Here is a 26,603-nt window from a genome sequence, read left to right as displayed (position 1 = left end):
ACGATTGAAGATGGCTCAGTGAGAAAGCACCCGATCTGATGTGATCTGCAGATCACCGTTTGAATCCCATCTTGGCGGACTCAGCCTCCCATCCTTCTGAGGTCGATGCATGAAATGCCATTAAATTGGGTGACAGTCACATCTGTAGTGTTAAGAAAGTGTAGTAGTGTGGAATGCAGCTGTGTAAAGGAAGTTATTTACGTTAAAATAATATTGTAACACCTGTCATAGTATCACTCCAAAACTGTGAACTTGTGGAATCAGGTGATACAGAAACATATTATGTGGTATTATTAATATGCTAAGACTAGGGTTCAGCCTAGTTAAACAGGCTGTGAATTATGAGGCACTTTCACGTGGGTGGGGTCTCACCCGGCTGTGGTCCCACCCTCGAAGTGGACGTGTCCTGGTGATTTTCCCTTCTTACAGCAGTGGCCAAGGTCCTGGAAAAACAGATCAACAATCAACCATCTGGTTTTGTGGAACTGCATGAACAACTTCATCCTGCTAAATCGGGTTTCAGATCTTCACACAGCACGTAATTAGTGCTGGTTGAAATATCTGAGGCTATGCAAGAAACCTTAGATTCAAGGGGGCAGGGCAGCCTTGATCCTTTCGGAACTATCGGCTGCGTTCGATACTGTCCAGCATGCCCTGCTCCTGGCCCGCCTTTGGGAAATCGGCATGGTAGGGTCATCCTGGAACTGGCTTAAATCCTATCTGGAGTATAGAAAACATGAAATCTGGATCCCGCCCTTTGCGGCTGTCCCCCAGAAACTGATTACGGGGGTTCCTCAGGGCTCTGTATTGAGCCCCCGGCTGTTTAACATCTATGTGTCCCCCAGAAACTGATTACGGGGGTTCCTCAGGGCTCTGTATTGAGCCCCCGGCTGCTTAACATCTATGTGTCTCCCTTCATTCAGCTAGCGGATAAACTTGGAGCCAAAGCCATCTCTTACGCTGATGATACTCGGCTCCTTTTCTCCTGGAATAAAAGTGAGACTAGCTGTATCTATGCAAAAACTTGCCTGAGCGCAATCTTTCAGTGGCTAGCGCTAGCCCAATTGAAATGCAATTAGGACAAGACAGAGATCCTCTTTTTTGGTAACTTCCCCCTGCAGTTTTGGCGCTCCTTTTGACCTGAAGAGTCTTCCCTACCTTCACCCCACGGGGATCCCACTAAGAACTTGGGGATCTGGTTCGATGCAAAATTTTGCTTTGGCCTTTAGATAACAAAATTCTCGGGAATATGCTTTGGTAACCTGAAAGCACTAAGAAAATTCTTACTGCTGCTCCCCATAACTGCAAGGAAAACTGTCATCCAAGCCTTGATCACATCCTGCATTGATTATGCCAACGTGTTGTATGTTGGTCTGCCTGGTTACCTCTTAAATAAACTTCAGGTTATTCAGAATACAGCAGCCAGACTACTATTGAACCTCCCTAAGAGGGTAAGTGTTGGGTAGCACCCTCACTGGTTGCCAATGAAAGAGAGGGTGAAGTTTAAATCTCTGGTAAATGTTCACTCCGCCCTCTATGGTCATGGTACCTCTCTCTATGGTCATGGACCGGCCTATCTGAGAGCAAGATTCAGCTTCCGACGCTACGGCTAGGCAGTACGCTCCTCTACCAATCTTATGGCATGCATCCCTGGGATTCGCAAGCAGAGGAACGGTGGCAGCTCCCTCTCACGGATGGGGGCTATAGCCTGGAACCAAGTCCTAGAGGAGTTGCGTGCTCTGAGTGACCCTAAGCTTTTCAGAAAGAGACTCAAGACCCTACTTTTTAAATTGTTCTCTGTCTCTTGTCTAATCACCTACAGGGCACGCGCTGGGACTCTCCTTGGAGTAGCTGTGCGCGATACAAGTGCTGCTAAACATAACATAACTCGCTGACCGCGGAATCGAGAGACATTTCCAAGGCTATGTTATATAACATTAATTGTGCCAGGACACCCCCTGCCCTCCTCCCCATGCTGTCTTCCCTCTGTTGAGAGCACGCAGCTGACCTCCTACTGTGCTACCTGAAAGACACAGATAATAAAATAAATCACTTTACAGGAGTTTCTTGAAAGGCTAGTTTCATTTCTGCTTTGCAGAATGACTTGACCTTTGTCCCAAAAACCGGCACATGTATTGAAAATTAGGAAAAAAGGGTCAGCCCGCTGGGACAATCCTCTGAAAACCGGGTCTGTCTGGGAACTTTGGGACATCACCATACCTTAGGTTGTCAAAGGGTTCTTTATGTTTTTTGATTCTGCGTAACCTTTCAAGGTTTTTGAGCCCAAGAGTGGAGTGGTGCACCACCTTTTATATGTGAAGAAAGTTGTTTAAGTAAGTATCACAGCCAACGCGTTTCGTTCATAGCAATGGATAGTGTCCATCAGAGCTGACGGCTGCTCTTCACTCGTCCGTACAGATCCTGCAGCACAATAGCCCAAAGGAGGCCCTCGCAGCTGCTCTGTTTTATGATTACCACAACTCAGATGCCACGTATACTTTTGCACTGAAGAAGTTCATTGCTATGAACGAAACGCGTTGGCTGACAATTTTCTACATTTGGATTTTCACAATAAAAGACTGTCTAAAGACAAATTCCAAAAGTCTGTGATACTTACTTAAACCACTTTCTTCACAAATAAAAGGTGGTGCACCACTCCACTCTTGGGCTCAGTATCTCTCTGCGTTGCAGTTAGCACCAAACAACGGCAGGTGCTGGAGTAGCTTGTGCACACCAAACCGAATTGACCATTGATCATCATACTAAGGGAGCACAACAGGGAAAGTGCGGTCAGTGTGTCCGCCGTTGCAATCTGCTGGAACCTTTTAAGTTTTTTGGATGGCTATAGATGGACCTAGGTGGACCCAGCTGCCAAATATTGCACATCTACATTTTTTTGTGAATCTAATTTGCCTTGTATCAACTCGCCCTGGTCTGGGCTAAGAAAGTCAACGGGCTTCATCCGGATAGACTGCGTCTGATTGTCAAATTGCATGACTGTACTATGAATGGATGCACAGTATACTGAAGATATGTCAAACCCAGTGAACAGCAGAAAACTATCTTTAGGGTGAGGTCCACTTTGTACAGTGGACCATGTTGGTTTGTTATCTTGCCAATAAGGCAATAAAAACAGTACATTGATATACAATAAGATTAAAAAAAAACACATATTTCTTAAAACCTGCATACCTCACAAATGAATTTCATTGCACCTATATACATATTTAAGAAGATGCCAACATACATACATAGTATATTAAAAACCCTAATCGGGGATTTACCTATTATAAGACACTAACCTCATTATTTGTGCAAAAAAAACAAGATTCACATACTTGTGCAAAATATTCAACAAAACCGCAAACAGGGATTTACCTACAATATGACTATCTGTATTGTTTGTGCAAAATACAATTGTTTAGGTGTAAAAATATAATTATAGCAGGACCTCAGTGGACGAAGAAACAATCTAAGTGGCGGTGCAGGCATATGATAATACATTTATCACACCTGAGATCTTCTCTGCAGACGGAGCACAGATCCATGCCTTACACAGGCTTGACCAGGACGCGTGTGAATCACACTGAAAGACTTTACATTTGGAGGCAGAGTCCTGACGAGGTCCTGTTGCACACTCTCTCCAGTAGTTTTCCAGCACACATGATATCTGAGCTGTCGCGCGTGGCATGGTGGGTACGAGTCACACCAGGCGTATCCGCGTATTCTTTACCTCCGAATCTCCCTGCAGTGCACCCCTCTGCACGGGTGTCCGTGTAATGATCCTCAGACGCTTGAGATGTCTCCTCAACCCATTCCCTGGACTCTTTACGGGCCTGTCACTCCCAGCGACGAGAGGAGCTGGCGCAAAGCCGCCGCCAGCGGCCGACTAGCTGGCGGCAAACATCTGCTCCTCCTGTCAATCCTTCGGAGTTTCCCCCGCTCAGCAGAGCATTTCAAGAGTAATAATCGCTCCTCCTGGTTCCTTCCCGAGGGAGCTCCTGACTAAAGTGTGCAGCCATGTGAAGAGGAAGGGGAGAAGGAAGGCCTCCTGGGGCCCGTGGAAGCAGCTGCAGCGGGCCCTGGCCTCCCCGTGCCCTCACTTGGCCTAGCTGGTGGTCATTAGCCAGGGTCAGTTCTGACATGGCCCCGCCGTCGCTGCTGCCTACCCCAGCCCGCTCCTGGCCGCCATGTTTGTTTGGGAACCTTATCTGACCTATTGCTGTTATCGGTTAGCGCATTGTTATTTAATCATGTTCTCGCGCGATAAGGGGAAACCGCAGTGTTTGAGCGTTTTGTTTGCCGTGATATTAATCCAACATGACGAGCTCAAGAGAGGGAGCGTTTGCAGAGCCCCGAGGGAGCAGCTGTTGGATTGCAGTTTAAGTGAAAAGGCAGGCTGTGCACCAGGGAACCCAATTCTGACAGGCATGTTCGAAGTCACAGGCTTCAGAGCATGGCAATTTATTCCTTGTAAGTGCATACAACACGCCCCCCCCCCCTCCCTACCCACCCTGCATAGATGTGTACGCACACGTGCCTCTTTCCTGTGTTGTATTCTCTGCTAATGAGATAATTGGAAGCCTGCTAGTCCAGAAGGGGGAGCCCTACCAGGTTAGGGCACTCTTCTCCTTGCGCATTTGAGATGTCCACATGTGCCCTGGCCAACCCAACCACACGCACTACACTCAGATGGTGGCAGCGATAGCTTATTTGCAGTTTCTTTTCCTCCCAACAAGGTTTTGTTTTTTATCTGTCGCAGCATTGTTTTGATCCGAACAAAATACATGGGCAACTCTTGTGTTTGTTGTCTGGGCAGCCTGCAGGCACTGTTATGTCTCAGTCGAGGCGAATGCTCTTGCGATTTGTGAACCACATCAACAAAAATGTGTGCCAGGACCTCGGGGAAGTGGAAGTTTGATGGCTGTGAAGTGTGAACTAGCTGCAAAACTCGATGAGCTATCCCCCACTGGGCTTCTCCCATCTGCATACTACAGGCTTTGCTCTGCCTTCTCCCATCTTCTTACTACGGACTTCCCTCTGCCATCTCTTTCAACTGCTTACTGCAGGCTTCACGCCATCTCTCCCGCCCACTTACTACAGGCTTTGCTCTGCCATCTCCTGCCCACTTACTAGAGACTTCACTCCATCTTTCCTTGCTCTGCCATCTCCTGCCCACTTGCTAGAGACTTCACTCCATCTTTCCAGTCCACTTACTACAGACTTCAATCTGCTTATCTTATCCACTTATTACAGACTTCACTCTGCTTATCCCATCCGCTTATTACAGACTTCACTCTGCTTATCCCATCCGCTTACCACAGGCTTTACTCTGCCCGCTCCCACCCGTTTACTACAGACTTCACTCTACTTATGGGATCACTTACAGCTCCTGCCTGCTTACTACAGACTTCACTCTAGCTTCTCCAGTCCACTTATCACAGACTGCACTCTGCTTTCTCCTGTTCTCTTATTACAGAGCTCACTCTGCCTTCTCCCATTCGCTTACTGTAAGAGAAGATTACAACATAAGCTTCACTGTACCTTCTCTCGTCTGCTTACTACAGGCTTCACTCTCCCTCCACCCTTCCGCTCACTGCAAGATTCACTCTGCCTCCACCCTTTAGCTCACTGCAAGCTTCACTCTGCCTCCACCCTTTAGCTCACTGCAAGCTTCACTCTGCCTCCACCCTTCCGCTCTCTACAAGCTTCACTCTGCATCCACCCTTCCGCTCACTACAAGCTTCACTTTGCCTCCACCCTTCCGCTCATTACAAGCTTCACTATGCCTCCACCCTTCCTTTCACTGCAAGCTTCACTCTGCCTCCACCCTTCCGCTCTCTACAAGCTTCACTCTTCATCCACCCTTCCGCTCACTACAAGCTTCACTTTGCCTCCACCCTTCCGCTCATTACAAGCTTCACTATGCCTCCACCCTTCCTTTCACTGCAAGATTCACTCTGCCAGTGAACACAACAGTCTCTTCGGTCGAGGCAATGGAGTCAAGTGTTTCATCCGGGTGGCTGGGCAGGCAGTGTGCAAACATGCAAACAGGAGCACGTGCGTTCCCAGGGAGGCCAAAGGTCAAGAGAAAGCAGTGAGTTCACCTCCAGAGAAGGGCTGATACATATTCTGAAGTCTGACCTGACATAGGGACAGTCTGGAAGTAGAGAAAGTCAATGGAATCTATTGTGCGAGCCCTAGTGGAAGTGATATCGGTGGAAAACCAGGGACAGCTGTGAATTAACCTAGATTACGAACTAAACTACTCAAAGTGCAAACCCTTGTATGCGGTCCCTGCACACTTATTACATCTAAAATCAAGCCTAGTGTTTACAGTTTCATGCAGATCTGTAATCTTAATTCGCCCTTTTTCTCAAAGTGGGTTTATATATTTTGTCAAATATTTAATTGTGTTGTGAAATGGATTTCCAAGTTGGTGTAATGTCTAGAATACAGTACAGATATAACTCTCAACGTATTCCTGCCCCGAGGACGTTGATTTGATTTTTAGATATGTATTGTGGGTAATGCAATCGATCTGCAGCAGCAAATATTGCAATAAAAATGTTGCACATTAGAAATTGTATTCCTCTTAAATTTTATAGTGCCTGAAAGAAATAATGTCCATTGAAAACACTGTGCCAGAATGAAAGGCACGCTTATCAAATGTACAGCACCTTTTATACTTGAATCCTTCCAAGCACACTCTGCCATTTACATGTTGTCCAGCAACATTACATTGAGTATGAAAGGGGTACATGTGACAGTCTCTGCCCACGAATTGTGTAGGAAGACAGTTCATATATTAATTCTCTCTGAAATATTTGTACAAGCAAATTTATTTATGAGATCCTCCAGCATAGAGCCACTAAATAGTATTTGAACACGATTGGGTATGTAATGTTTAAAAATATATGACTGTGTTGACAAGTGGCTATGTCATGATGTGTGCGTATATGTGTGTATGTATATATATATATATATCATTTGAATTATCCGAACTAACCAAGTATATAAAATGAACACATTACCGGGCCAGTAGTAAAAGTATTCCTCAAAATGACTATACAGTGAAGGGTAATGGCCATCAGAAATACTGTGGCATAACAAATAATGCCTCAAGGCAGGGAAAACTGTGTCGGGAGAAAAAATGTAATTAGAATACAGTGGGTATACAATATGACAAGAGAACCTTTGTGGCAGTAGTTAAATGTCATAATATACTAAAACAACTATGAGTCTCAAAAGATAGAAGACCTAGACACAAGGATAAAGGTAATGCTGAAATTTAATGAAGCTGTGGATTCATATATGCATATATGTGTGTATGCATCGGTATTAAAATTCCCATCATCAACCTCAAGAGGTTAGCTTCATCATCTGGGAATGGAGGACGGACACCCCCTCATCAGACTCAGAGGGTTCTAGTACATCGGCTCCGTCGCAAAGACAAAACTATCAACGTTCTCGCGCCAGTAGGAGACGCGGTACACAAAATTACTATGGTCAACCGAGCCCTTGGTGGCCCCCAGCACCTTGGGGTTATCAATCTTCACCTTTCAATCCACCTATGCCCCCCTTTCCTTGCCAGCCGCCCCCTGCACCTACCTTTTTTGGGCAGCCTCCTTTTTTAGGGCAAGGCCGTGGACGCAACAGAGGCAGGAGAAGAGGAGGACAAGTACAACAAGTACACTGGCAAACAGACCAACCACCACAGAACCCATAGAACATAACGAACAAACAACCGCGAAGATTATAGATGACAACAATCATCTAGTGGTAAATCTGAGCCAACGCAACCTGACTTCAATTGAACATGAGGTTCTAAACAAAGGTTTGGGCTTCGTCCCCACATGTGTGGGTGATCCTTTCCAACTGAGGTGCGAACTTGGAAATTTTTTTCGCAAAGTTCGGCTTCATTTCTTTTTTAAGAGCAAAGACAAGGGAACTAACATGATGAGTCTAGATGATCTACCTCCAGAATCTAACACAGGTCTTAAACCAGCTTCCAACTTCAACCCACCAGTGCATTTGGTGCCAGACCATGTAAAGGTGTTTGAACAAGCTGTTACTAATGATGTCACCACGCTTTGTTCCACCAGTGAGAAAGGACATTCTAACTTTTCTCTTTCACAAAGAAAAGCCTTAACGTCTCTTTCCAATGACAATACCATCACCATCAAGCCCGCTGACAAGGGGGGCGCTATTGTCATAATGGACTCAACAGCATATCGAAATGAATGTCTAAGACAGCTGAATGATGGTAAATCTTACCAGGTTCAGTCAGAAGACCCGACAGCCAGATTGTCTAAAGAAATATATGATCTGGTCTATGAAGCCAAAGAGTCAGGCTGGATTACACCACAAGAGTCTGATTTCTTGATCACGAAGTTTCCGGTGATGCCCTATTTCTACGTCCTCCCTAAAATACACAAAGCCACTAGACCACCACCAGGACGCCCCATCATATCGGGGATAGGATCACTCCTTGAACCTTTGTCCACCTTTGTGGATTTCTTCCTACGCCCGTTGGTCAAAGAGATGCCAACATTTTTACAAGACACCAAAGACGTCCTGAGACTGTTACCTGAGACTACTTTTGACACCGAAACAGACCTTCTGGTGAGTTTCGACGTTGAATCCCTTTATACCTGTATTCCCCAGGACGAAACTTTGGAATCCATCAGGGGCTTACTTGATACTAAAGATCTAGGCACGAGCACGCCTATTAATTTCATCATGGAGTGCGCCAGATTAGCAATGAAAGAGAACTTTTTTAAGTTTGAGGACACCATCTACCTTCAGACCTCAGGAACATCAATGGGCAGTATTTTTGCGCCGAGCCTGGCGAACCTTTACGTCCATCTTTTTGAACAGGACACAGTACTGAATAACATCAATCCTTTCCACGACAGGATTGTCGTTTGGAAGAGATATATTGATGATATCTTGGTCATATGGCGCGGCAATGTGACCACTTTGCTTGATTTTCATACATGGCTCAATGCACAAAACAGGTTCTTGAAATTTACAGTGACACATGATAAGATGAGGTTGCCTTTTTTAGATATTGTCATCTATCCTACAGAAGGCACTCTGGGGAGTGAATTGTACAGAAAACCCCAAGCAAAGAACTCACTATTAAATTTTCAAAGTCATCATCCTAAGTCTCTCAAAGAGAACCTGCCTGTTGGACAATTTCTGCGGATACGCAGAAATTGTTCCACCAAGGAAACTTTTGACAAACATGCAGCGGACTTGTCCCAACAACTGAAAGTTAAAGATTATCCTCCTTTCTTGATAAGACAAGCTAAAAAAAGAGCGGCGAATAACAACAGAGACGCCCTCATTGCTCCCTCAATACCAAAACCACCACTGACGAGATTAACCTTTGTCAACACTTTCAGCACACTGTCCAACCAGGTGCAGAAAGTAGTACGAAAACACTGGCGCATTTTGAATCTCAACAATGAAGAAATTCCTCCCCCACTGTTCTCATTTAAGAGAGGGACGAGTTTAAAAGACAGTCTTGTACATACACGACCCAAAACTATGAGGAACCCTGCTACATCAACACTCTGGGACCTGCCACCTGTACAAGGTCACTATCCCTGTGGTAGCTGTTCAGTGTGCCCACAGACAACACACACTAAATCAGTAGACATTGGTACCTCAAGACCATGGGTGCTTCATAAACATACAAACTGTAACTCGGAGAAAGTTATCTACCTTATTACCTGCCCTTGCTCACTTAAATATGTAGGGATGACCACCCGCAAAATTAAAATAAGAATAAGTGAGCACAAGAGCACAATCAGGCGCAGGAAGCAGTCAACTAAAATGACCACACATTTCCTGACATCAAACCACAAACCAGAAGACATGCAATGGCTCGTCCTGGAACAACCTTTCATTCCACCACATATCACAGATGTCACGAACTACCTCTTTCAAAAAGAACAGAGATGGGTGTTTAGACTACATAGTGATCAGGAGGGGCTCAATGATGATATTCCTTGGGCATCAATCTAGGCTGATACACATTTGGTTCCTATCGAACAGTGTGGCTCAGGTCGATATGACCCGATTAGCATGCGCCTCTATACCATCAAGTCATTCGGGCCTGTGTTTGGTTACACCCACCCAAGCGGCTGCCTTCTTTATGTATATATATATACATTTTTTCTGATACTCCTGCAATTTTCATGGATAATACATAATATCGTCTTCATAGCCCCTTTATCCAATCGGGTAATATGTATGAGATTTGGTTCTTTAGCCAACCACCAATTACGCCTTCTTATTAAAACTACATTTCCCAGACTCTCTCGACGTGACGTGACGACGCAACTCCCCAGCGTCTCACTCACTGGGTTGCCTTGACAACTAACACCGGCTTTCTTTACTTTAGCTGTGTGTTTCCACCCCGCTGGTTGCCTCCCCTACGAGCTCAGCTCCATTCTGAGGTACCGACGGAGAGGTGAGTAGGAATCCCCTCTATTTTGTTTATTTTTTAAGAAAGAAGTTTATCGCTGCCTCCGCTCGTGTACTCAGGAGACTAGAGCGGAGCCACAGCTATGTTTGATTATATCGTTAAAAGACAGAGTTACCTTCGGTAGTGGAGCTTTTCGCCTCAACTGTTACTATGGCGACCACTTAGCATAATCCGTGGGAACTTTTTTAACATCATGTAGCACTCGAATGTCATCATGTGAGTCTAGTCGTTTCTGGCAATTCGCGGAGTGAGCGACAGCGGTTTTTAGAAAAGAGCCCATATTTTGAGCAATAATTTTTGTGAACCCTCTGATTTTCTTACAGAGCGGGGCCTCCCCTAACCTGAGCAGTAGCCAGGCGAGGTGAGGCGCACACCCACAACATTTTGGGTAAGTGCCATAACCTTTACTCACTTCACCAAATTTACACAGACTTATTATAGTCTTGATATATTTAAGAGTATTTGCATACTTGATATAATTACTGAATGCTATAAGGTTGACCTTGAAAATATCACTTTCTAAAAGGTTTTTGCTATGCTGTGTTTTCTTTCTCTTTTTGTGTTTGTATCTCTGTAGGTCAACGGAGTAAAATTACCTCCCACAGAGTTTCTTGGCCCTTCGTTTGGGTCCAGGTTGTATCATTCACTTCACTGCTCATTCGAGCACTGTTCAATTTCTGCAGTAGCTAAATTGGTCCTGAAGAATGCTTGGGTGAACTCCACCCGATAGCAGAAACATGTAGACCTTTTTTGTCATCACAGTTATTATATTTTTTGAAACTGTTACCGCACTGTTTTTAGTCATTGCTAACAAGGTAGCGATTTAATAAAATGTGTTTAGTGCCTTGCTAGACAATTTTTATCGAGCACCCTCACACTATCACGTTTCACGAGCACTGCAACTATTATATCTCTCCATCATCGAATAACAACTAGTATATCAGCCACTGGTTTGGGACACATAAGAGACCAAAATCTACCAACTGCTAAGTAGAAGATGGTACTCTTTCCGTCCTCCATTCCCAGATGATGAAGCTAACCTCTTGAGGTTGATGATGGGAATTTTAATACCGATGCATACACACATATATGCATATATGAATCCACAGCTTCATTAAATTTCAGCATTACCTTTATCCTTGTGTCTAGGTCTTCTATCTTTTGAGACTCATAGTTGTTTTAGTATATTATGATGTTGATTTGGGGATACCACAACTATTAGAGTCTATAAACTTTTTCCCTTTGACCCCCACTCTATTTTGAGATACTATAAGACAGTAGTTAAATGTCACCATAATATGCAAACAGAATTATTGTTCACTTAAAATTCGTCCTTTAGAATTTTGTTACGCTGACTATGGCTCCTGAATTAATGCCGGGGACCGGTCTATTCACCGACCTGACTTTACTGCAATCTTAAAGTAATTATCACCTGCTATTTATATAGCACCTACGTCGAAGCGCTATATGTTGCAAAGATTTGCATTATCAGTTAGTACCATGTAGTATTTGTTGTTCATTTTAAGGTTCTCTGAAGGATGGACCTGTAAATATCTCAGGCAACCTTTACAGGATTGAAAACCTGTGAACACATCCTAGCAGCGAGTGTTTAACTCGCTGTGCTGTCTTACAGACTTCTGTATAAATACCCATCTTGCTATAGAACCACATTTTTGACTATTCAAGTATATTACCACAACATTTATTTGACATGGGACTACAGTGCCATAAATTGACAATCAGATTATGCTGACACAGGATGAGAAAATCACAATCTCAGTATTAAATGAGGCCTGGATGACCCAAGCCGTTGGCCCGAATCTTGCTCCAGCCATCTAAATAAAGTTAGAGGAGCCCCTTGTAACACAGGAGCCACCTAAGTTGTTGGTAACATTGCTGTTCAAAAGATGATTCAAATTCCTGTCTATTCATTCTTCTGCTTGTGAACAACTAGAGAGTGAGGAATTTGAACGGGGCTGAGTCCTTTTCCCCGAAATTATAAAAAAACCCAACATGGACAAGTCCCTAGAGGGTTTTAGTCCTCGTTAGTGACAAGTACCCTTATAGGGGGGGGAGGAGCGCAGACAACCAGCGGTTGTTTTAGAAGAGCCCTCACCCACCCACCTAGTAGGTGGCATGCTTCATCATCGGGGTCCCAGCTGGATTGGCGAGTGCAATCCAGCTGTGCTTCAACGCCTGAATTACAGTAGAGCGGGGTTTTTTTTGTGATAATGTGAAGTGCTATGTGAGATGTGAATAAATGATAATAATGTCGCTAAGAAATGCCCTTGTAATACGTTTTAATAAAAGGGTCTTAGGACATGAGTAAAAACAAAGTCGGGATATTGTTGAGGTGAAAAGAGGTGCCTCAATATCCCTACAAAGTGTAGGTCAACTAGTTTCAGCCTTCTGCGTTATTCGTGAGGCTTTCGTCAGGACCAAGAGTGGGAGTGTGGCCAAAAACTAGACAGCCACTCCAGGTGTATTTATCAGCGCACACCCTAAAGTGCGCTGTGAGTGTAGTGAGATCGTTTTACTTGCAGATCCTTCGCGGTGAGTATCTGAAAAGGAAAAATTTGATGGACACACATAATTGTAGACATGTTGCTCAATGTATGCGCGTTTAGTACTTCTATACTCCTCCGTGCTTAGCGTTGCCCTGTAAATTGAAAGGCTGTGAACTAGAAACATCATGCATGTGGATGGATGTGGGCATGCATGATGACTATCTAGTGGTTGACCATCCGTGGCTACAATGTGCCGCAAGAGCACACACTAAAGGTTTTATCAGTGAACCTAGCATGGTCGCAATGATGCTGTTAAATACTAAATGACTCGATACGGGTATGTCGTGCCTATAGGTGATAGTATCTGGGAATAGTGGCGAAAGGTGTCGCATTAGGGTACACATGGTTGCCGGAATTTAAAAACATTTGCTTATCTGGTGACATTAATACGTGTGGTCTGATTAAAAACATGGAAATGCACAGTGACATGGCAAAAATTACATGCACAAGACAGACATAACATAAATGCGGCTTACTTTAACTCCGCGTTATGCGGACCAACTGATCCTGTCACAAAGAGGAGCTTCCTGCAATGAGTCCCTGGTGGGGAGTGAATGAATGCGGTAAAGAGCGCATACGGGGTATGAGCGCTAAAGACATACTGGACTGTTCGCCGCTTCTACTTACTTCGTCTCGGATAGCTACCGCTACGACCTACGTTGTGGACAGGATCCCGCTGGTGTGGCGTACCCGGTGTTTAGGATGAGGAAGTAGTTTCCTGAAAGGCCACGTCTTTAGGCCTGCGGCCACGTCTTTGGGCATGCCTGATGGTGTCTAAAAAGGCTAGAACGTTGAGCCACAAGAGGGTGGTCCCCGCGACGGAACACTTCCGCCTGGGAGTGTAATTGAAGGGTCTTGCAAGATAATGGGACGAGTAATACTGGAGAGATTAGAGACTTGGGTCACAGAAAAAGGGAAGTTCTCCGCTGTCCAGTATGGCTTCAGGAAGGGCCTGGACACTGTAGAACAGTGCCTTAACCTGCACCTTGGCATTGGCAAATACATCATGGCTAAGTCAGGGTTCCTATACCTGGGGTTTATGGACATGACATCTGCCTTTGATTGGGTGCAGAGGGGGAAATTGTGGGAGAAAATGCTCCTTATGGGCATTGATCCCTCCATACTCTATTTTATTTTAACTGCAATGCATCAGGGTGTCACAGGTAGAGTACGCTATGGAGCATCTGGAGAGCTTACCCGACCCATAAAGATGGATTGTGGGGTCCGACAGGGATGCGTACTTGCTCCTTTCCTTTTCTGCCTATATATAAATGACTTAGAAAGCCATATCAGAATTGGAAATATAGATGCACCAACAATAGGCCGTAGGACCTTACCAGCCCTGTTATACGCGGACGACTGCATTTTAATGTCAAGAACTGGGGTGGGCTTACAAAGGCTTTTAATCAGTTTTAACGAATTCATGAGCGATCTTGGGTTAAAAACAAATGTTGCCAAGTCACACGTCTTGGTAGCAGGAAAAGCTCCCTCTAAGACAAAAACTTTCTACATAAAGAATGAAAAAATATGTCAGGTGCCAATTTTTTCATATTTGGGCATTCTTTTTAACGAAAAAACTCTTGGTCCCACCTAGTTAATGCCAGGATTGGGGGCTTCAATAAAAATATGGAGGCCATTTTTAGATTCACAAAAAAATTAGGTACTCGCCCCATAAAAGTAATTATTGATATTTACAAAGCAAGAACATGCGCCGTTACTTTATACGGCGCTGGAGTTTGGGGTTGCTCAAACACATCGGGTCTCCAAAGAGCTGAGAACTTAATGTTAAAACGTGTGCTGACATTACCTAAAAGCACCCCTGCCACTATGTGTCATAATGAATTAGGTGTTATACCAATATCCTTTCGCATGCAATTAGCACCATTGATGCTTTGGCGTAGCATCTGTGTAAAAGAGGAACCAGTTCTGAACCGTGACATAATTTTAGATTGTTTAAAACTGGATTATGCAAAAAAAATACCATGGCTCTCTTACTTGTAAGAACAACTGGAGAAGTTGGGATTGCAGGATTGTTTTAACAGTCCCGGAAATATATCTGCAATTCCTAAGGCCAAGCTCAAAAGTGATTTTCTTTTACTCCTGAAGCATGAAAGAGATAGCCAAGAGATGGTAAAAAAAAAAGGGTCGTTGAGCATTCACTACTAATTAGCTCCCCACAAATTAAATCCTATCTCTAATTCTACTTTAATCAAGTAAAGATGTTTTATTTGATTAGGTTCAGAATGGGTATTGCTCATTTACTGGTATCGTACCCACGTGATGCATATTGTGATGCCAAATTAGAATTGTATCCATGTAATTCAATTTCTGCACAAAGCACCTTGCACTTTGTTTTTTTGTAAATTGTATCTTAACCCTAGACGCACTTTTTTAAAACCATTATTAAGATTTTTAAATATTAGAAAGTGTCAACCCGCACAATGTCATCTACTTCTTTTAAATAATGAATTCACCTGTCTTATGGTCTATAAGTATATCTCCGCTGCAGTTCGACTTTGTAATGTTGTCGGAAAATGAACTCTTGGGTATCGCTCACATTTGTTAAAATCTTAATATGCATATTATTGTTAAAACAATGTTTTGTTTGTTATTTTATGGCTGTCATTAAGCCGAATAAAGATTTCTTGACTGACTGACTGACTAATTGAAGGGTCTAAATAGCGCAAGTGGATTTTGTTTAGACACTTACAGCGTGTATACATTAAGAAGCTTAAAAAATAAGGGTAATAGAAAAGGAGCCTCATAAGCGTGACTGGATCTTTTTGAAGCCTCAAACGCTGCTAACCAATGAAAGCGCTCGTAACATACTTATTGCAGATAAGGCAGGAGTTTCTGAAAGGGAGCCTGAACTGATCATAATACTGCACATACAATAATAAAATGCTCATAACATAATGGATGCAAATTAGGTGGGATATCTGAATTGGAATATCGGAGGGGAGCTTATCATTATTCTGCAAGTGCCATACTCCTATGTGTCAGTATTACCAATGGTGGAGCACCTCCGGTTGAGCAGATGGTTGTTTTTGTATTCATTCTTCTGTACATGAAAGGATATATAGTTACCCAACATCCAGCCCCCTCCTCTCTCAGCATTCGGACCTATTTATACCCATCCACTATGAAGACCTCCCTGGTCCTCCGTAGAGACCTCTCCTAATAATATGTGAAAGATTACAGCCCCCCTTCGAGCCAGGGACATTTCTCACTCCACATACACCATAATTTGTGGAAGGAGGTATCGTGAGCTTGCAGGAAGGTCCCACGCTTTAGCCATTGGCGGTGGAATACATCCCACGCTTTAGCCATTGGCGGTGGAATACAGAGAGGCTTGGTTTGTCTTTACGCATTGCTCATGCCAAGCTTCTTTAATGAGCAGCGACTGGACGGTTTCTTTCCTCCTAGAGTCCATGGGTTCATGGTCCTTTGTGTGGATCTGAGTGTTGTCCAGCTTCCATCAAGTTTCAGTATCTAACTTGCACCCATTGCCAGCTTGATGGTAATCCAGAGACATCCAGTTGACAGAGTTAACAATTGAAATGTGTTTGTAGTATGACCTTAGTCATCCATCCTCTTTGATGTCACCACATGTGGTAGTGTGGATTGGTCAGAAATCCCAGCTATTAATCCACAAATTTCCACGGTACCTGCTGGAAAACGGGTGGACAGAACACATAAACACTGTTGCGTCCTATCCCATAGAAATTCTACTATAGACTGGGGTTGAGCGGAGACTTTTTTGACCGGATGCCTCCAATCAGATGCCTACAGAATACTGAAAAGATCTACGGCTGTGGGACGACCAAGGGTTTCGACTTTCTCATGTAACCTGACTTGTTTTGGAAGAAACTAATCAATCCGGGCATGTAGAGTTTGATGGGGTATGGATTGAGGCTGCAGGGCTTTCCTTGTGCTCTGGTTTGATATAATAACATCCGATCGTGTCATAGACAATATTCTCATTGTGTAGAGATTAATTGTGCTTACAGTGGTAGAATTAATCGGCGATGTTGGCTAGCAGAGGTGCATGCAATGCAGAACACCCTGCAGTAGCTTAGACAGCTTGGCTCCAATCAAGCTATCTCAACCTACCTAAATATTCTGACTGCAGAATGGGAGGGATATTGCGATCCACTTGCACAGCGTACATTGCCTTGAACCTAGGTGGCGGTTCCCAACAGGATGGCTACAACCATTGCTGCGAGTGCTCGTCAGATGGGAGCACCGGTTAGATGCCAGTAATTTTGGGGGTTTTGTCTGATCTCATCTGATATAGAAGTAGACTCGCGTGTTGTTTAAGCCCTCCGGTTTTGTTTTTTCTGCTTGTGAACATATTAAAAAAAATGCAGTAGCAGTTAATCACTTTCTAAGTCACTCAACCAGGTTCCAGCTAATTTGGTTTCTGTCCATGGATCATTGGTTACTACACTGCTTATATTTCCTTCTGAGTTTCTTCATAGTTCTAGGTGGGAAGCTTGATGCAGGTTTTGATATTTACTTGCCCATCCCAGCCTCTTTTTTAAATTTGAAAAAATAAATAAATTCTTTTGATTGAATTCAAGTATGACATAGACAATGATCATCAAAACCACAAACATTAGTACTGTTACAGCGAGTGCGTGTTCGAGAGGGAATAGGTATGGAAGAGGAACTTCAGCTACGTTATTTACATTTCCAACATGCCCAGGCGTTGTGCAACTGTTTAGTCTCTAGTCAACGGGGGTTCGCATATCTCACCCCTATCTACATTCCACCTATCCCAGACCTGTGACTATTTATTGGGGCAGCCTCTGGCAACATATACCGCTTTCTCTGTGACCATGCACCAGTCCATGTCTTTGCTCCATTCCACTGTACTTGGCGGTTCTTGGGCCTTCCATAATCTTACAATGTTGCGTTTCGCCACCATCATTCCCAAAGTTACCCACAGGTGCTCCGTGGAGGTCAGGTCAGTTGGCCCCTAGGCATTCAGGAGAGCCAGCTTTATGTTACCATCAAACCCATGACCCAGTGCATTCTCCATAAGACTTACAACCCCAGCCCAGTGTCTCTGAATAACTGTGCACTCTCAAAGTGTGTGTATGAACGTGCCCACCTGCCCACACCGCCTAGAGCAACTTTCGTCGGGGCTATATCCCATGCGGACCAAAACTGATCTTGAGAGGTATACCCTATGCAGGGTTTTGACCTGCACTAATCGCAGTCTGGAAGATATGGCCACCTCCCGAGGAGAGGCCACAGCAGCTAGCCAATCATCATCATCCAGACCCGCCACGTCGTGGTCCCATTTTTCCTGCAGCCGGTCCACAGGGTCCGGCATGTTATTTATCAGTTTCTTATAGATAAGAGATATAGCTCTCTCCGGTTGTTCTCCATCTAGTACCCTATCTTCCAACGGCGAGTACTCCTGGATCGGTTCCCCTCTAGGGAGGATTGCAAGCGGGCATGCCTTATCTGCAGGTATCTAAAGTGTTCGGAGCAAGCCATGTCATAATCCTGTTGCAGCTGCTCAAACGTGACCACATCTCCCGACCTCCACAAATCACCCACCCTGGAGATTCCTATAAGATCCCATTGATCGCCATCCCAGCCTCTTAATGGCAGACTGCCAGCACAACATAGTGAACCCCAAATGGCAACCCCAGACTGGTATCTTCCTTGTTAGGCTTCATCAGTGATGTATAGTTTGAGTCCTATGGCACAGCTAACAAGAAAACCACATCTGGGCTGAGCATTGCCCACTTTAGGTGTTACATCCAGCACACAAAGGTGATGGGAAGAGTGCTTTCAGACAGTTTACCCACCAGCAATTGATCTGGGTAGTATTCCAACCCATCACCTTTCGCCCACTGTGCCACTGTGGATCTTAAGCAAATCAGTACTGACCCCACTCAACATGGGAACAGTGCAGTCAGAACTACCAGATGAGCCCCCCTCTAGAAAGGAACACAAGCGACCCCAGACAGCCCAATCATGTTTCCTGGTCAGCAGTCTAAAAGGCAGCTGTATCCCCCTGTAAGAGTCCTTGGGCCAGGCCTCAACTATGTTCACCTAGGGTGTTGATTAGGCTCCTGTTCATTTGGAAGCCTACCTTACCTGTTGGTAGGCATGTCCACTTATGTAATTTTGTATGTAAGACTGAAGGTACTAAGAGGTATGCAGAAAAGGCACAAAAAGTTAATGGCCATGTGAAAGCTGGCAGTAGCTATCGCTGCCTTTGTGGAAACTGGAGTATGTTACCTGCCAGGTAGAAAGGTAATATCCACATGCTGGGTGTGTGGAAACTTGACTGTGTGTTTGCTGGTCATGTGAAATCCTGTAAAACACTCCACTACTCCTATTATCACTGCGCAGATTTCTACATAGTGTAGAAGTCCGCACAGGAGAAATTGAACTCCCCTTGCAGGAACACACTTTTTTTTCTCCCGGGGGAAACATTGCCCCAGTGGAAAAAGTTCTTTGCCTTCCCATCCTGGAAAGAGAGTTACTGCAGCACGTGGCTGACCATTTCCAGGGTGGAAAGGGGTTGGATTGAAATGTGGGCATTCCCAGAAATGTACGTTTATAGGTGTTTTCAAAGCAAATCGCCCCTTTAATTCATGAACTTTTAAATTAAAAGTGGTAATTCATGTGCAGACTGGCCAGTTTTGTTGGAACTCAAGAAAATATTCATGGTACCTACGACTCCAGGGTAGACCTTTTACCTGAAACACATAAAATGTGATGGGGAAACTTGCAACAAGTCGGGTAGCATTCTAAGCCATTATTCTTTTGCCCGGCAGCCCACCTCCGATGAGGTTTAGCCATGTGACAATCAGTCTTGGTCCTGCTCCAATGAGAACAGTCCAGCCCAAACTGCTAAGCCAGGTCCTCTCTGAACCGGAACACAAGCAATCCAGACTAATTTCGTCTTATTTGGAGCTCTTCAGTGGGGGGCAGCTTGGTTACACTAGCACAGTGAGCACGAGACCCATGCCTGGGCATACTCTTCGCCACTTTACACGTTACATCAAACACACAAAAAGTGATGCGAGAATGCTTACAACAAGTCTAACTACTTGCAGTCGCTCTGGTAGCATTCCAACCCATTGTTCTTTTGCCCAGCATGCCACCTCAGATTAAATCCCGGCCATATGCAAATCAGTCTAGACACTGCTTCAACGGGAGCAATCTAGCCCAAGCTGCCAGGCCAGGTCCTCTCTGAACTAGAACACAAGCCACCAAGACCTTTTATCTCCTATCCCCAGAAGAGGCAATGGCCACACACGACTATTCAATAGCAATGGTATCTGTAAAAACGAAAGACAAGAAACTTCTAAAAGTTTGCTCAGTTCATATTGGCCTTTACCCTCTCCAAGCACCACAGCCGTACACAGTTTTTCAGCGCTCTCTTCGGCGGAGGGCGCATTGAGCGTAGGCTCTAGAACCGTGATTGAGCCAAGTGAGCAGATGGTGGTGTTTGTGGATTGGAGCCAACAACATGAGGAAATCCCAAGTAGGCTTGGAGCCTTTGGCTGATTTACCAGAGGGGTTTACAGACTTCTACATACTGCAACTGTAAGATCGACGCAAAAGCCATTCGAGCCAAGAGGAGAGTGGGAACTTTTCATGAAGCTATGAGGTTTTGCTATTGTATCCGACAGATGTGACTCTCGCGGAGTGAGCGTTGCATACTCCCCTGTCCGCCTCTCTTCAGTTTGAAGACGTTAGTAAATAGGCCATGCTGCTCACTGATGAGCAGGAGTAACATACAACAATTACAGAGGGAGCCTTCTCTTGCAGCCTCTGTCTGCAAGAGCTTGACTCAACCACTATACAGAGATTTCCCAAACTTCAAAGATTATATCAATTGTAAAATATTACACGATGCTCACACCACATGCCAAATAATACAGGGTTTAAATTTGATTCAAAACAACTAACATAACGGCCTATTTTGTCCCTAGTGATTTCTGATGAGGTTTTAAAGTACCACCAGATAAGTAGTCCTTAGCTGATGGTCACCATTGCCACTCTCATGTGCATAGACACTTTTAATGTGTAAATGGCTGCAGGTATTCTGCGTCTGCAGGCCATGCGTCCGGAGTACTTCCCTGCCTTATTCTACAAAGAATGCTTTCTTAGCTGTAGATTATGCTGGTTTTGCACTGGAATTGCAAGACACGTATTTTGTCTCGCTCTGCGTTTGACTGAATCTTTGTCCAGTGGGTATTCATGTAAAATATGCGCTGTTGCACTGGCAAATGGCATCTGTTTTCTTATTATTGGTAACCTTGTATGTGCAAAATTCTGGAGCGCGTCCACCAACCTTTTTAATTTTGTGACATTATTGAATTCGCAACTATCAATCGGGGTGGCTGGTTGGATTACATTGACCACTAGTCTGTGCTTTCTCTGATTAGAAGCGTGATCAGGGTGTCACTTCTGCAAGAGGAGCTGTATGTGTTTTTTTTATTACAACTATGGATTCATGGCTTTTGTTCCTTCTAAAAGGTGGTGCTGTGTGTTTGTTGTATGGAGTTACGTGGATTTACTCTTTTTTTCAAGTTTTCATAAGAGATGACTGTACATTTGAATTTAATGAATATAATTAACTGCACTATAAATTTAACCCCTTGCGTGCGCACGACGTCTCCCGGCCGTCGTGCATTACGGTGGGCGTGTGCGCACGACGGCCGGGAGACGTCGTGTTCCCGAACGCCGTTTATTTCTCCCGCACAGCGGGAGAAATAAACCTGCACACAAGGGGTTAAAGTGTTACAAAGGGACGAAGGGCCTGAGTTAGAGTGGGGTGTAATGGAAGCGCCTTCTTGTGCTGGAGATGCTGGGTTAACCTTAGTCGAAGACGTGCCACCAGAATTACCTGCACATGCTATCCCCACTGCAGAGGGTCCACCAAGTAATCCACTATTTATTTATGCATATTTACATAGCGCGGACATTACCCTAAGGTGCTAGAGCGCTTTACAGGAGAAATATTTAATTACATGGAAGTTGCAGAGATTTTGAGATGAACTAACACGACTATGAATAATTACAAAGGTTGAGAATTCAACATGGTAAATCATTGCACTAAACAGAACATGTCTGTGCCAAGAGTTGATTGCAGTGTGTTAGCTAAATAAAGTGCCAGTTGCTCTGGGATGCCCTGTTTGCTCGGATTGCTGCTCGTGTTCTCAGTGGTGAACAGTTCATCCCCAGGCACTCTTTTCTGCTTTAAAAAATTGCAGCATATTCTATTTTTCGTGATTAAAAGTAATTTGTAATTAAAACTCACAGTACATGTCATCAGTCTGAGGTGTGAAGTGGGCGTTTGAATGATAGCATTGTTAGTGTATTTGTTTTTAGGTCTCACCTGGCGTTGGAGCGCATGCGCTCCTCGCCTGCAAGAGCTATAGTAAACAAGTTACTTTTGAGAAGGGGACTCAAGCCCAGCCCCTCATTTCCATTGGGTAGCGTCAGCGTTTATGGTAAACGCTGGCTTCCCATTGGAAAGGAGGGCTTTTCGTTGCCTCTCTTTCGCTTTTTACCAGACTGGCTTGCCTGATTCACGGCTGTGGTGAAGACTTTTCTTATCTGCTTGTTTATTTAACAAGCAGATAAGAAAAGGCTTCACAACAGCTATGAAGCAGGCACGGAGCTCAGAGGTGCACAGGGAGGACAAGGCAATGGCGAGCGCTTGTTCTAATTGTAGCTAAGCATTTTTTGGACTCAATTAGACATTTTACAACCCTGAAGCCTCATGGCACGGGGCAGATAAACACCGCAAGGTGTCTGGCTGCTGGATTGGCAGGGAGAGAGTTATGGGTAAATGTTTAAATGATAGAATGCTGCTAGTTTAAAGGGAGAGTGGCTCAGACAGCATGCTCAGTGCTTACTGTTTTATTGTAATTGCATTTATATAGCGCTTACTACCCCTGATGAGGCGTTGAAGCTATATTTGGAGAGTAGCGCGCTACTCTGGAACCCAAAAAGAATTAGTGGGGAATTAGTATAGGGAAATATGAAATTAATTTGAGCAGCGGACATGTGAGTTTATTTGGATTGAAAAAGGATAGTGGAGGGATGGAAGAGGGAAGGGTTTGAAATTATATAGCGATTGCTGCGGATAGTGGAGGGATAGAAGCGGAAGGGTCTAGAAAGTGGGTTTTATTTTGGAGCTCATAGCAGTAGGAGGAGGTTTGGGATGAGTAATGGGAAGGTAGAGGGGGAAAGAGAGGGAAAGGGTTTAGGAAGACTTGTTTGGAAGAACTGAATAGTAAAAGGTTTGAGATGCTGCAAGGAGGTGTAGAGGAGGGAAGTCTCTAGAAAGAGTGATTTTGGGGATAATAGTAGTAGAATGGAGTTTGGGATGAGTCCGAGAGTAGCGGTAGAGGATATATTGAGAGAAGTATAGGGTGAGAAATAGGGTAGGGTATTGAAGATGCTGAATTGGAAGTAAAGTAATAAATATAAAGATACATAAGTACATGGAAGGTATGTATGCGGAAGGTAATATATGTAGTCTTAAATTGTAGTTAATAAACTCAGACTTTCCAGTGTTGCTGTACTTTGAGTTAATTTGTTTGTTTTTATAATACGTTTTTTGTTATTCAATAGCGAAGCAATTGTAGATAAATAGTTATGATAAAAATTTACTTTTTTATGCAGTGACCTATATACATTAGGCCTCTGAAAAATCTGTTCATCCACTCTCAATTGCCTTAGCCTGGAAAGGAATAGGTGTTCTGCTCATTCAGAAAGTGAATGAGCAATAAAGATTCCATTAAATCTTGTTGTTATCTTGACACATTTGCTGTCTGTTCAAGGAAAGAGATCTAATGTCAGTTTGTCTGTTAACTTATTGCTGCTGGGAAAATAAGGTTTTTTTTTCTCTCTTACTAGAGTTAAAGGTTTTTGTCAAGTGAGCTGTCCGAAGATGTCAGTTATTTTTCTCTAACACATAACATTTAAATAAATACCCTGGAAGTTAATATTACAAATATTTTAATATATATCAGAAATTCCAAAATTATAATTAAAAAGTGTGATGCAAACAAAATAGTTAAATAGGAGAAAAACAAACCAGAGCACTTTACTTGGTGATGTGCAAATGACACATTTTTGCAGACACTCTATTTCCAAACTTTGTTTGTACACTGTATGGTTTTATCAGTAAAGCTGCATGTCATTGGGAAAGTTTGTGGCCATTTCAATGTAAAATTTGCTGATTACATATAACCGTGTTCTACCACTTCATGCTTTAGTTATGTATTTATTAAAAGTGATAGTTTTTAAACCTGATTTGAGAAATATTCCTGCCCCCGCTCTGATGAAAGTGCTGTTGGTGAGCTGGGAGGCAAGTCGAGGGTCCTGTGTATACTATATGTGGCTAGATTTGTATTATATATGGAAAAAAGTTTGGTCTATTAAATGAAACAAAAGAGATTTTTTTGTACAGCAGACATGCTCACTTACAAGTTTGGGGGTGCTCTCATGTGATAATGAGGAAGGTGGCGGCTTAAAATATTTGCCCCCGATCACATCATTTGCTACCAGTTTAAAGGTCAAGAGCACTACAATTAGGCCAAGTAGATTATTTAAGTCGCTAGACCTGCAGGTCTAGTAACATTTTTATGATTTTTCGAGGCCTGTGCATGTTAAACATAATAGAAGAAAAGTAATATGAACATTTGTTAAGCAGAACTAACGAATATCTATATATTGTGCACATTTGAACACAGGAATACACATATCTAGGTACACATATATAGTCCAAATAAATGCTTACATACACAGAGATATGCTGTATATCTATGTTTGAGTATGGTGTTTACGTGGGGAAGAGCCATCTCTTGAGTAGTCTTCTGAAGATAAGGTGGTAGTCCGTGGATCTTACGTTTGGGGGTTGAGTTCCATGGTTTGGCAGCTTGAACAGAGAACGATGTGTCACCTATGATTTTTTTCTTGTATGGTGGGATTTTGAGGTGAGGTGCCAATCTAGAGTGGAGGTTCCTTTGTTTAAATGTATTTGGTGATTTTATTCCTGTTCCATGTATCTCTTTGTGGCTGTTCCTGTGACATCCTGCGTCACAGGAGGCCTGTCCCCATTGGTGGTTGACTCCCATATGATGGTTGACTCCCGTATGCTCCCTCCTGTTCTCTCACCATAGGTTTTGACCGTGTTCTCACCCCCTCTTGTCTCCTCTTGTCACAGGGTGTCTCTCGATACAGGTATCAGTACAGGATAAAGAGCGCTACACCCTACTCTTTTCATCCGTCATCCTCAAGTGTGATTACAGCACCTCCGTCGAGGTAAAGGATGTGTCCGTCACTTGGCGCTTCAAGTCTTTCTGCAAGGACCCCATCTTTGATGTGTTCTCTGCCTGTGAGTATATCTTTCCCCTGCTCCTTGCAGGAGCCGGGCCACTGGAATCATTTGATTCTACGACCACTGCGTTTTTCGAATAATTATGGATTTGGCTTATTTCACACAGTTCGTCATCTTACTGCATAATTTGCAGATTTGAGAAAAAAATATATTTCTTGCTCAAATCAATCAGAAGTTACTAAAACACAGCTAGAAGTGTTGCCACACAGTGGAAGGCGCTTGGCAAAGTTCGACTGGTTATCTTTCAGTTGCTTAATGCTGTATTTGGGTGGAAAACTGGCAGTGAAAAGGTAAAACATTGCCCAGTGAAAGTTAACGTGTACAAATGCCAAAATAATGAAGTACTGCTATCACTGAATGTGCTGTTATGCCACATATTTATTTTTTACTGCCGTATAATGTAGTCCATGCTTCCACATAATTTGATCCTCCTCGTCGCATAAATACAGTGGCCCTGATAAGAACAAGGCCACTGGAATTATGCGATTGCGCGGCCGCGTTGATTTTCGCATAGTTATAGATTTGCCATGTAATCCATCATCTTCTGCATATTCTGGAGATTTTAGCCCCAAAACAATGTTTCTAGCTCAAACAGTTCAATTGTTACTAAAAATGCAGCGATACGTAAAAAAGGCCCTCTGCATAGCTGGACCTTTTAGGTGCTTGTTGGTATGTTTGGGACTTGAAATGGTACTAATGAGATGCCACCAATGCCCAGACAGTGTTACCAAGTTTAAAAATGAAGAAATAATGAAGCAATGCTATTACAAAATGTGCCGCTTAATTTGCTTTTTCTTGCCACATAATTTACTCAACTTTGCTGCATAATTTCAATCAATCAATCAATCAAGGAAATTGTAAGCACACTAGTGACCCGTGAGGGTCTCCAGGAAGGAGGGGTGGGGGGGGGGGGGGGGGGGTAAGCAGCTCTGTTCAGTCGAAGAGCCAGGTCTTGAGTGCCGTCCTGAAGATGTTCAGGGAGGGGACACATCTGATGTCGATCGGTAGTACGTTGCAGGTCTTGGCCGCAAAGTAGGAGAAAGGTCTTCTCCCCCTGTTCTGGCTCTGTGGAGCCGTGGGATAAGGGCGACCTCGGCGGATCGGAGGTTTCGCTTGGGTACGTGGAAGGAGATTCTCTCGTTGCTCG

General features: G+C 43.8%; 1 protein-coding gene across 1 annotated transcript in view; it reads left to right on the top strand.

Moving 5' to 3' along the window:
• ILDR1 (immunoglobulin like domain containing receptor 1) overlaps positions 1-26,603 on the top strand; it is a 223,661-nt gene that overhangs the window by 100,606 nt on the left and 96,452 nt on the right. The window contains exon 2 of the mRNA XM_085621101.1: positions 25,283-25,453. Within this exon, the coding sequence (XP_085477227.1) occupies positions 25,283-25,453 (171 nt within the window). The remainder of the gene's footprint in view (positions 1-25,282; positions 25,454-26,603) is intronic.

Source organism: Triturus cristatus, chromosome 8, assembly GCF_964204655.1.
Source record: "Triturus cristatus chromosome 8, aTriCri1.1, whole genome shotgun sequence".
In the NCBI taxonomy this organism is placed as follows: domain Eukaryota; kingdom Metazoa; phylum Chordata; class Amphibia; order Caudata; family Salamandridae; genus Triturus; species Triturus cristatus.
The sequence above is the reverse complement of the archived record's forward strand: the minus strand, read 5'-3'. Positions and strand labels throughout refer to the sequence as shown.